This window comes from Diabrotica virgifera, chromosome 3 (genome assembly GCF_917563875.1).
Source record: "Diabrotica virgifera virgifera chromosome 3, PGI_DIABVI_V3a".
NCBI lineage: Eukaryota > Metazoa > Arthropoda > Insecta > Coleoptera > Chrysomelidae > Diabrotica > Diabrotica virgifera.
In genome coordinates this window covers 205,346,922-205,360,013 of record NC_065445.1, presented here as the reverse complement: position 1 = coordinate 205,360,013, position 13,092 = coordinate 205,346,922, and the positions used below count along the sequence as shown (strand labels likewise).

General features: G+C 33.0%; 2 protein-coding genes across 4 annotated transcripts in view; one reads left to right on the top strand and one right to left on the bottom strand.

Annotated features, from left to right (window-relative positions):
• LOC126882335 (cytochrome P450 4C1-like) overlaps window positions 1–13,092 on the bottom strand; it is a 389,204-nt gene that overhangs the window by 365,771 nt on the left and 10,341 nt on the right. The window lies entirely within an intron of this gene.
• On the top strand, window positions 1,121–11,105 carry LOC126882679 (uncharacterized). Its single transcript, XM_050647653.1, has 2 exons — window positions 1,121–2,168; window positions 11,044–11,105. Exons 1-2 carry the CDS (start codon window positions 1,121–1,123, stop codon window positions 11,103–11,105), a joined length of 1,110 nt encoding a protein of 369 aa, XP_050503610.1.

Below are 13,092 nucleotides of genomic sequence, written 5' to 3'. Positions count from 1 at the left end.
AAAATGTAATATTATTAACACTAACTCTTTTTTAAATTTTCGCGGCGGTTTAAAATACTCGCGAGGGTCACCAATATTCCGATGGGTGAGTTGCGGAATTTAATTGAAATAAATGTAATAAAAATAAATAAACAACGAACGGTAATAATATTCTATTTATTGTGTGTAAACAAGCAGTATGTTGTTGACCTAAATAATACCGACGCTCGAAGGGTGTGCTTTATGCAAACGCTGGTAGAAAACTGAACTGGCTCGAAGCGAACCCCCAACTGTTATGTCAAATGATCTGCGGTTTCTTAGATAAAACAAAGACAGCCATAAATCGACAAGGTTTATGGATTTCAAGAATTTTTGACATTAGGAGGCTGGGACATCGTAATCAATTAAGAAATGTTTCTTTGAAAGAAACATTAATCTTATACAATCTGTTCAACGTTTCGTTTAACATCTGCCCTGTATTTACATGTGAATTTTGTCATTTCGTTTTGCGAAAGGTTATTAAAAAAATAAGAATTAAAATTAGTAGAAAATAGTAATTACAGCGTAATGCTATATTTATTTTACATTTTATTTTACACCTTTCTTCTTCTTTAACAATTATTATAGTAGGTATTTTTGCATTTTACATTTCCTTTTACATTTATCTTCTTATTTAAACATTTGTCACCATGTCAAAACAAAACAAAAAGGAAACAGAACGTTTACAAACAGAACAGAACAAACGAACAACTATTAAAAATCACCTTACGAGATTTAGCGCATACTTTAACACCATTAAAACACAAGATCAGCCTAATTTAACGGGGTTAAATGCTAGGTTTGTAAGGGTTGAAAAATTGATTGACCAATTTGAAGAAGCTCAACAAATCATCGAAAATTTGGACAGTAAGTGTGATGAAAATTATAGAACTATTCATGATCCAGAACGATGCAGTTTTGAAAACATGTACCATGCGCTAATGGCCGAGGTAATGCACTTTTTAAACGCTAAAGCTCCTGATAACCCTGTCGACCATCAAGACAGTGCTACACATCAGGTTCTCGGGCGGGCAACCTTCTAAATTCAGTAAAGCTGCCTATCCTGAATTTACCTTCCTATGACGGAAGCCTGGAAACCTGGATGTTTTTCCGTGACAGTTTTTCATCCATAATACATGAAAACGATGCTCTAGCAAATGTCCAAAAATTCCATTACCTACAGCTCTCCTTGAAAGGGGAGGCTGCAGAAACAATCAGCTCGTTGCAAATAGGTGATGTAAATTATGAAGTAGCATGGTCGCTTATTAAAGAACGGTTTGAAAACAAGCAACTTCTAATAAATTTTCACATCAAATCGTTATTTAACCTACCGGCATTACAACAAGAGTCACACACTGGACTTAGGCAACTTTTAAACGGGTTACAAAAACATTTAAATGCTTTGGAAGTTTTGGAACGTCCCACCAAACACTGGGATGATATTTTAATATACTTATTGACCAGCAAATTCGATAACGCTACCAGACGCTCTTGGGAGAACAAAATTAATGCTAGCGAAATTCGCACACTCTCTCAGTTGACTGACTTCCTAAAAGATAAATGTCGAATGCTACAAACGTTGGAAACCGAAACCAAACAGCCAAGTAATAAATCTAATAGTAACTTTAAACAAAGGGAAAAAACAAGGACCTTTCTTACTAATACAACAAAACAATGCGTTTTTTGTAACAATGACCATAACATTTATCATTGTGAATCATTTCTAAACTTAACACCTTCTGAACGTTTAAATAAAGCTAAAGGTTTACGATTGTGCATTAATTGTTTAAACAACAATCATTCGACAAAACAATGTCGCTCTTCCGGTTGCAAGAAATGTGGTAAAGTCCACAACACTCTGTTGCATTTTCCAAAGCAGCCAGTTCAACAAACTTCTGTAGATGCTGACATTCCTATTGAGATTCCACAGGCCAACGAGACTTCTTCTAACTATTCTTCTTTAACATGTCATTCACCTGCCAAATCACAAATTTTACTCTCTACTGCCATGGTTAAAGTAGCTGATAAAAATGGCAATCTACACGATTGTAGAGTTTTACTTGACAGCGCTAGCCAATCTAACTTTATTAGTCAACGTTTACATCACATTTTACAATTACCTAAGACAAAGACTAACACTTCTATATTTGGTATTGCCCAAATGCACAAAAACATTAACTATTGTGTGTCTGTTGAAATGAAATCGACAATAAATGATTTTAACAAGAAACTGACTTGCTTAATACTGCCTAATATCACAGGATGCACGCCACAATTTTCATTTGACCTTACCACTCTGAATATCCCAAATCATATTACTCTTGCAGACAAACATTTTTACAAACCCGCCAATATTGACCTACTTATTGGTGCGGACACGTTTTGGGGCTTATTGTGCATTGGTAAAATTAAATTGGGAACCAACTATGGTCCCATATTACACAAAACTAAACTGGGTTGGATTATTTCAGGCCCTATTTCTAGTACCAAGTCCTCTAATGACACACAGAATTGCTACGTTTCGACTGAAACTGACTTCAACGAAACACATACACACTACGACAAATTCTGTGAAACTTATTTCAAGGGGACAACTTCACAAAATAATGACGGTATATTTACTTTATCAATTTCTTACAAACATCCCCTTTCCCCTTGGGGGGACTCTACCAAACAACTTATTAACTTACACCGCTTTTCCTCTTGGTGGGACCTTACAAAACAATTTCTCAACTTACTACTATTAATATTACTATTATTATTTACTATGTTTACCACTACTTCTAAAATTATACTTCAAAAACTTTGGAGATTAAAGATTGCATGGGATGAGTCTTTGCCCCATGACCTGCACAGTTTGTGGTCAAATTACAGTTCACAGTTGTTGTCCATACTTAACAACCTTAAAATACACACACCTTTCTTTACCAAAATCATATCTCCATTCAACTGCATAGATTTTGTGATGCATTGGAGTAGACGTCAGGCCTACGATGTACTGACACAACTTAAGAAAATTAATCTCAAACTTATTTTGCTTCTAAATAAAGGTAGCTCCAATTAAGAGCGTCGCCGTATACGGATTTCCAATATCCGGTGCCCTTTTTTTTATACTACTACTACTTCGAGTGTATACAGTACTCTGTATTACTTTTTTTCTTTGCTACTTTTACAATTGTATTTCTTACTTTACTACCTTTCAATTTACGCTTTAAAATTTACAATTTAAACTTTACAATTTACAATTAGACACAATTTAGAGAACACGTACAGTCGGTACGACTCTACAATTGTACTTTCTTGGATATAATACTTATCCTCACTTATCAATTCAATCTAAGAAACAAATCTCCTCTCATGGAAATCAATTTTCACGCTTAACTTCTTCTGGGCCTTTTCTACATCCGGCATTGACTATGCTGGAACATTTTCTTTATCGTGACAGGACGGGAAGAAACTACCAAAGCATATATTTTATTATTCGTTTGCTTTGCAACTAAGGCCATCCATTTGGAAGTTGTAAGCGACTTAACGACTGATTGTTTCTTAGCAGCCTTACGTCGGTTTATGTCTAGACGAGGTAAATGCAAAACAATATATTCAGACAATGGAAGCACATTTGTTGGAGCAAATAACGAGATAAAAAACTTCTTAACTTCTAACAGCCTTGATGTCTAAAATCACAAATATTTTACCGCTTTTCTGTGTCAGGTGGAAACACGTTTAAATTCAAGGTCCATTTGTCCTGTTTCCTTTGATCATAGTGATCCTACTGCCTTGATACCTACACATTTCCTTATTGAAGACACCCTTATGTTAATCCCTGACCTAATTAGCTACAACATCAAGGAAAATAGACTTTCTCGTTATGCACACATACAATCTACTACACTTACATTTTTGGACCAGGTGGTCCAAGGAGTACATTTCCACTTTGCAACAACGAGTAAAGTGGAAGCAGAACTGTCATCAATACTTACATATCGGAACATTGGTTCTGATCAAAGAAGATGGTCTACCACCTTTGAGATGGAAGCTCGGACGCATCCTCGAGACTCATCCCGGTAAGGACGGCGTTATCCGCTCCGTGACGGTGAAGACCGCATCCAGCATCTTCAAGAGACCTGTGGTGAAGCTGTGCGTGTTACCGTCTGAAGGTGAATCGCAGTGAGACATTTATTTTAAACAATCTTAATTTTTATTTTATTTTGCACAATTTTAACTTTACTGACTCTACGTTTTGTTACTATTTAACTCGGACAGTGAAGCGTAGTGAGCAATTATTTGGACAATTTTAATTTTACTTTTCGTCGAACAATTTTGATTTTACTTTACTTTGAACGATTTAAATTTACTTTATTTTAAATACTTTTATTTTCCTATTTTACTTTCGTTTTTGTATATATCCTACTTTATAACTATTTTACTTACATTTACATCCTTTTTTTACTTGTAAAAAGAATGTAAAGCAGAGGTTCCCAAACTATTTTTTCTCGTAGACCCCTTCAAAAATTTACTGGTTTCGGTGGACCCCCTGCTGCTACATTTTTACCATATTCCCAAAACTCGTTCCAAATGTGAAGATATAACGATGGAAATTGGCGTCGCGGGTGAGCTCCAACCCTAAAATCATCATCACCCAGCTCTTTGCGTCCACTGCTGGACATAGGCCTCCCTCATTTTTGTTCATTGTGCTCTATTTTGAGCACTTTGCATCCAATTTCTTGACATTTTCTTGAGATCGTCAGTCCAATGAGTAGGTGGTCTTCCTCTACTTTTTTTTCCTAATCTCGGCCTCCACTCAAGTAATCTCTTCGTCCATCTCCCATCACTGATTCGGGCGACGTGTCTGACCCAGTTCCATTTCAGAGTGGCAATTCGGGAAATTACATCGCTAACTCCTGTTCTCCGTCTTCGAAAATAGTGCTAAATTCGGAGTGATAAAAATAAAGAAAAAATAGTAGGTATATTTTCTTACGATCTATTTATTAAAATGATAATGATAACAGACTTAAAAGAATTAAAATAAAACACTAATAACGTTACGTAACTTTAAGTATGCAAATCAACAATAAAAAAATATCCCAATAATTTTAATGGGAGGAATGTACTTGATGGATTGACAGCAAATTATCAATATTTGGCTTTAGTTTTGTTAGGATTAACCGCAAATCTCCCCGTCTGCGATGTTTAATGTGTTCCTTTTTTTTTTGTCAATAGGTTTGTAACTACACTAAAACTTTTTTCGACAAGGTATGACGAGGGAAACGCTATGAAAAGTTTTCTCGCAATTTCCCACAGCCCAGGATATTTTTCAGGTATTTCTGCCTGCAGCCAAAATGTTTGATAGCCTTTTTTAAATTGCACCTTCAGCTCTTCATTGGTGCTGAGCTCTAGTAGTTCCTCTTGTAATACCACATCCGCCACTTCCGTTTCATCAAATGGATTTATGACCCATGGTGGTATTTCCATTATCAAAATATCTTCAAATCTGTTTTTGAAGTCATCATGCAGCGCATTTAAATGTTGAACGTATGTCTGAATATCTTCATCAAGACATGCTGTACGTAACAAGCACAGGACTTACACATTGTAAGCACAGGATTGTGGGATCACAATCAGTAGAATTGCATATGCAAGTAATTTGCAGCAAAATAGAATTCTACTCATCGTGACAGTGGCGGAGTGATTTGGAATTTATTTAAACAAATTTGCATTTTTTATCGTAAAGTATCAATGGAACAAATAATGTTTTAATAGAAGGGACTCAAAAATGTGATTATTAGGCATTATAGTAAGTTTTTTGATTTAAGATATTTTTGATCAAATTTTAGTGTAGAAAACGTAAAATACTGTTTTTACTTTTACCCCCATTCCCAAAATACATGTTCTTCTATTTGGCTAATAATTTGCCCACAGATAGCCAAAACACAGGACTTAAGTGGTTAAAAGAATTTGTGTAGTTTTACAATATAAGAAAAGTTACATGCAATAATATCTGAGTCAAAATTATATAGTCCAGTCGGGTTAGCATTTGATTTTGCATGTCAAGCTACCCCAGCAAGATTCTATTCTGTTTTGACTGAAATTGTTAAAATTATGGTTTCAATAATTTCTTTTATTATAAATTTTTTGTCCCGTCGAGATTTTCCGAGTTATGGGGCGAAAATAGTGACAGTTAGAGCATAATTATTGAATTATCTCGTTTATTATTAGTTTTAGAACAAAAATATACTTATACAAAAGTGGAAAGAATTAAATTTTATACAATTTTGATTTTTTTCATTTTTTGCTAAAATCAATATTTCAGGTAGTACGTATGCGGTAAAGGCGCGATCATAAGACCTGATTGGTTTGAGAGCAGTGGTTTTTGTTCAATATCTCCTCCATTTTCAACTTTTCGACAAAAATGGTAGAAATTGAAATTGTTCCAAATAAATCGTCTTTACAATAATTACTACAATTTTTTTAACCATTATTTTCACAGGGCCGATATTTTCCGAGTTAATTGTACCTATATAATTACAGTAGCCGCCTATATTTTTGACACATATTATTCCACGTATTTCTGTTGTATTGTAAAACTATACAAATTCTTTTAACATTTAAAGTCCTGTGTTTTGGTTATCTGTGGGCAAATTTTCAGTCAAATCGATAGACATGTATATGGGGAATGGAGGAGAATGTAAAAAACGGCATTTTAAAGTTTTCTACACTTAAATTTCATCAAAAACTTGTTATATAATCTAAAAATAATCTTTTTAATCAAAATAACTTGTTACAATATATTTTAATGCTATTTTTAAGTCCCTACCATTAAAACATTATTTTTTCCCATTGATATTTTACGATAAAAAAATGCAAATTTGTTTAAATAAATACTAAATCACTATAAAGTGTTCGTGGACCCCCAATTACAACTTGTGCACCCCCATTTTTATTTCACGCCAATGTAGACCCCCGTTGAGTCCCTCGTGGACCCCTGGGGGTCCACCTGGACCACTTTGGGAACCACTGATGTAAAGGATCTGACTGTTTTTGGTCACTTCACTGAAGTAACCAATTGAAACCCAATGGTTTCAAGGGAGGACTTATGTTTACGCACATTTATACTGATATCTGACAATACGAACCAGTACGCCAATGCAGCTAATATTAATACATAATATATGGTTCATTTTTTACTACCCCACGCTCTCAAGCAGAGGGGATCGAAGGTTGAAGTTCACCAAAGGCAGATTCCAGATCCAGAACCCCATTCGAGTCAAAACTTTCAAAGAAGCAACACAAATATTATCCTTTTATTTTTCAACACTGTTACATATCTAGTTTACTCAATATACGTTAAATTCAAAAATATTTACTTAAGTGCGAAGTGATTTACGACCACCCATCAACCTTTTTCTTCAACTTCGTAAAAACAAACACTAGCTTCGACATGAAGAAGAATAGAGTGGATATAACATTTTACCATGTGATATCGGATTTCAGATTGAGTCTTTGGTTGCCCAGAAATTTCCTTATATGTATTCAAAAGCTGCTCTTGGTTGCTCTACACTTGATCGAATTTCTGTTTTCGGATTTCGATCTTGTGTAATCCAGACTCCCAAGTATTTTATTTTGTATACTTTTTCGATATCTTCATTTTTAATCTATTTCCTTTTTACAACTTTATCCCTCCTACGGATCACCATGTTTTTGTTGTATTTTTTGTTTATTATTAAATCAAACCGTTGGATGAAAGAAATCACGATCCTTAGTAATGGGGAAACGACAGGAGAGAAAGAGAGAGAAACCAAACTATTCCCCAGTATCACAAGTTGTGTTTAGTGTTTAGAAAAATCTAACATTGTTAACCCTAGAATACGGCACCGTTTTTTCCAAACGTAAATAAGGGACTATCGTAAAGTTTACTTCTTCATAGAAAAAAGCCTATATTTTTTACTTTGAATTTTTTATTCAGTGTATAGAAAACAATTAATATTCTTAGAATAAAAATAATAGCATAAAATTATGAAACAAACATAATTTGGGTATTTTTAGGAACATAGAGTCCAAATATCTCCTCGGTGTTCTCCGCAAATTGGCTTCTTGCACTCCCTCCTTGCAATAGTTGGTGGTCATGCGCCTTTTTTTGTCTGGACAGTAGAAACAAGTCTTTCTCACCTTTTTCTGGGTCATATTCGCATCATCTCCTTTAGTTATGTTGAGGATTTCAGCTATGTTTTGGCGAAAAATTTCGACGTAAACTTGTGGGGTTGTATCTGTTTATCGCCATGACTATGACTGCTATCGGAGCCATAGGATTCAGTTTCCAAATTGTCCTCTCTTCCCAGTCACTATCACTATCTTCAAACGGATCTGGATCACTCTCTTCCCCGTTCATAATACGTGCCGCTTCCTCCTCCAGTTGTTTTGCGGACAAAAACTTTGTATTTGACATTCTAATAAGAAAAGCTCTAATATTAAATATTATTATCCAACATAATACGAAAATGATCACGTTCATCGGATCGTTAGAAAAAGTCTAACTACGCGAGTGTTAGTGCTGTAGATTTTGTGAAACATCACTTAAGAAAAGTAATGATTTATCATAAAAGGTAAGGTTTGTAGTGAACTATAGATTGTTGGCCCATCCAGCAAGATAACGTTACCGTAACGTTATATTTAGGTTTTTTGTATTGTTACGTAACATCTGTCAAAAAATGACGTTACTGATACGAAATTTTAATACCGATAGGTACATATTATCAAATTATATAATTAGTCTATGTGGTGAGACCGCTCCCGTCTGGAAAAATTTCTGATTCGGTTTCTTTGTGGATTCCTATTCAAAAATGTCCCCTTTAACCCTTAACTTGGCGGTGTGTACTCCAGGATACGTTGTTTATTATAATTAATTTCTCTGTATATACGTAAAGTTGCCGCGATATTTTAAACGTACCCTCTCCATAAAGTATTCGCCTAACCAATAAATTAATTTGAATGTCATACACAGAGATTTCCACCAATGAGAGAGCGTTTTATGTAAGCGTGCTAAAAATGGCTTCCAAAAAAGGTGTTAGTTTGTGTCATTCGGAAAGTAAATTCATTTTTTAAATGTTTTAAGTTATTATATGAATAATAATATAGATTGACCCAAGAAATCTAAAAATATATGTTCCAGATCAAAAAAACATGATCTTTTGTATAAAAATTGTTTAAACAATTTCTGCCCAAAAATTCCGCCCGCCACCCTTCAGATTTGTTTAAAGGGGACATTTTTGAATAGGAATCTACAAAGAAACCGAATCAGAAATTTTTTCAGACGGAAGCGGTCTCACCACATGGACTATATGAATTTATTTGTTTCCGAAAAGTGGCTTTTTGGTAGGTGTTTAATATGTATGAATTTATTCTTCCCCAAAACGTGGCTTTTTGTTAGATATGCAATCTCGTTTAAGATTGCAGCGCCATCGCGTATTTATTTCGAACCTTTCAAATAGAGATAGACATTAATACATAACCTTACATTTCCGTGCTTAAAATCGTGTATGTTTTTATTGAGCTATGGCAAAAAAAGCTAATTATTATTGTTTTGTGCCTCAATTTGATTCTTGAATAAAGCGTAATAGTAATTTATCATTTCATTCTTTCCCTAAAAAGGATAAACAAGATAGAATTCTATTCAATGCCAGTTTAGCTGAAAAATGAAATGTATGGAAATATCTTCTAAAAATGGGAAAGGAGCCTAGTCCTTATATGAAAGTGTGCAGTTTACACTTTAAGAATGAAGATTACTTTAAGAGGATGGGTGCGTATTTTCGGCTGCAATGCTATTCAAATGGGGATTCATTTTTTTCGAATCCTGAGAAAACTAATAAGAATTTTTAAAAAATTTAAACGCAGAAATAAAGATTACGTTATAAGTGAGGGCGGAAAGTCCCTGATAACTTCTATAATAATGTTTATTTTAATAAGTTACTCAAGTGAAAAACTAAGAGAAAATTTAGTGTGATTTTTAATTTCAAATATCTCATTCAAAATAAACTTTTTATTTATTCTAAGGGACTTTCGGCCGTCGGTAATAATTTAGTCTTTCATTCTGCTTTTAAATTTTTTAAAAGTATTTATTAGTTTTTTCAGGATTCGAAAAAAATAGACACCATGTCCGTGGAAATCTTTTTCAAATCTATCTTTGTCTTACAACGCACTCAGTCTAATAGAATCTTGTCAGCATATTGTCAGTCAGACAGTGACAATCAGTGACAATTTTACATATTTGACATGGTATCGGGAATATTTTGAGTTGTTGATTAAATAATATTGATATAGGTATAATGTATTTGATAAATAATTGATTTAAGACGTGAACTTAATAAAAAGTTATTTATTGTGTATTATTTGTGGAAGATCCAAGCAGAGAATACATCAGAATAATATATTCTGTGATCCAAGTATTTTGTTGATAAAGATATTCAAAATTGTAAGCGTTCCATAGTAACAATATATTATTAAAAAATCACTTTAACATTTTTCCTCTTTTCTCGATTGAGTATTAGTTCTTGTTGTACATATAAATTATTACAATCACTAAATACATAGTTAGTGAAAAAATTATTACATTTATTAACTGAATTAATAATTTGCAATTATACAATTACCAGTTATCAAAGAAGATTCAAAAGCCATCTCTTTAAGTTAATGATGACATTTTCAAGTAGAATGACATTCTAGTAATGGTTACATATTATCCATACCAGTCTGAATTTTACTACACGTAATTTGCGGTGTACAGACAGAAAAGTAGGGATAGCCGTAAAATATTTGCGAATTATGTAATTTTCCCAAAATTGGCAAAATTACTAACTATTTAATAATTATTAATTATTTAGTAATTATTTTTTTGCCAGTTTTACCAAATTGGCAAAACTACTTACTAAACTCACTAGCCAGTTGTGTCTGAGTTTAGCGGACCCACTATAGCTGGGGAACATACGTTATTATAAGCACTACGTATTTTATACCTTTTTTGGTTTATTACAGGCAAATATGGTCAAGAAAATAGAGAACCAGTGACTAAAATGATACGAAGAGATAGACAGTGATGATAGTCACCACTAAATTCCAATCAAGGTTTAAGTAATATTTGTTCTGAAGAAAGTATACACAATACAGATTCTGAGCAGTCCACACAAGATCTACCTAGTGATCCTGAAGATCCCATAAAAAAAGAGGCCAAGATGATGACTAGACTTAGGCAAATATGCAAATTGCATATTTTGCATATAATGCATAAAAAATGCAAAAATGTCAAATTTTGCATATTTTTATAAAAATGAGGATAAAGTGCATGTAATTTGAAAATTTGGTGTTAACTATATATTTTTATACTCAAACTTACAGATAGCATGAAAATGCCAATATTTAATTTTGTTTTATAATCACTTGGTATTCAAATTCTTGGTATAGTAACTAATAAAAGACAGCGGCTTATAGTTTTGTCACGTTTTGTCATGGAATTAAGGGTTTGTGTTTGACAGTTTATGTCTCTAGGTAAAAATTTTTATTTTGACGGTCAGTTTCACTTGGTTTTTGGTTTCACTATTGTTGTAAAATTGGAGGCGTAAACAACGTGTATTTCTAATTGTGAATAATTATTGTGCTTTGAAAATGCCAAAAATAAGCAATGTTTCAACTTTTGGATAAAACCTTACAATGAGCTATCTATGGATATGGATAAAGTTTATTGCTCATGTTGTGGCAAAACCGTAAGTACGTACGTATTATTTTTTATTTTATTTTAAAAATTTACACGGTGGTACAAACAAAGATTTTAAAATTGGAGATTATGTGTAAGAAATGTACCGACACAAGGCTAGTTTGCAATAAATCGATGTATTTTTTCTTTTTTCAAGCATTTTTTAAACTCCTTGCGATAAAAAATAGGATACCTATTTAAAATTCAAATCATTCAATAGTCTACTGAAAGGTCGCCAACATTTTTTTTCTAACAATAGCATAGTTTGCTTTAATTTTGCTAAAAACAAAAACATATCATATATTGGACTTAGTTAATTAATTAAGTGCTTTTAAATTATGCTCACAGTATTTTTTCTTTAAATGTAAACAGAAAAGACCAAGAGCCTCTTGTAAATATTTGGGGGTTCTTCCTTCTTGCACAGTCATTTCTTGACATTTTCAAGATTACTGCACCGATTTTTATTTGATTTAATTTAAATATTTTAATTGTTATTCAAAAACGGTTCATTTTTAGTTTATTTATACAATCTTAGATTTTAAAAATAGGTACAACTATAGAATATTTATATTCTTTTTTAGATTTCATCTGAAAAAAAAAATTCAAATAGATCAGCATGTCAGAACCGCGAAACATTTAGCTAAAAAAGTAAAAACCACATCCGGTGAAAAATATCAACCTTCAGTGTCCAAATGCTTTCAGTCAAGTTCCAAAAACAAACCGAACAAGAAACTTTTAACGAAGACTTGTGTCGTGCATTAGTATCTTCTAATATACCGCTTTCAAATTTATCTAATAAAAACTTTAGTTCTTTTTTAAAAAAATATTGCAAACAAAACATTCCCAGTGAACGAACTATAAAGAGAAATAATGTCAATTTGTTATACTCAGTTATCCACAACATAAAAGCCGAAATAGGTAATAATTACTTTTACATATTTTATCTGTGGACGAGACCACTGACTCGTCAGGAAGATACATTGTGCACTTATTGATTCGTGTACTTAGTAGCGATGAAACACTTCCAAAATCGTATTTAATTTCCTGTAAGCAAGTGGAAAAAACCAACCAAAAACCAATCTAACAATATCACGGTTTTTACAAGAAGCATTAGCAAACTTTTTTCTTCCTGCTGCTGTGCCTAATGATAAATTATTGCTTATTTTATCTGATGCCGCACCATATAATATGGTGAAAGCAGAACAAAATTTAAAAATATTTTATCCAAACTTAATACATGTCACTTGTTTAGCGCATGGCACATGGAATAAACAGAGTTGCGGAGGAAGTAAGAAAAAAATCTCCACTAGTTAACAGTTTAATAGCGAGCGTCA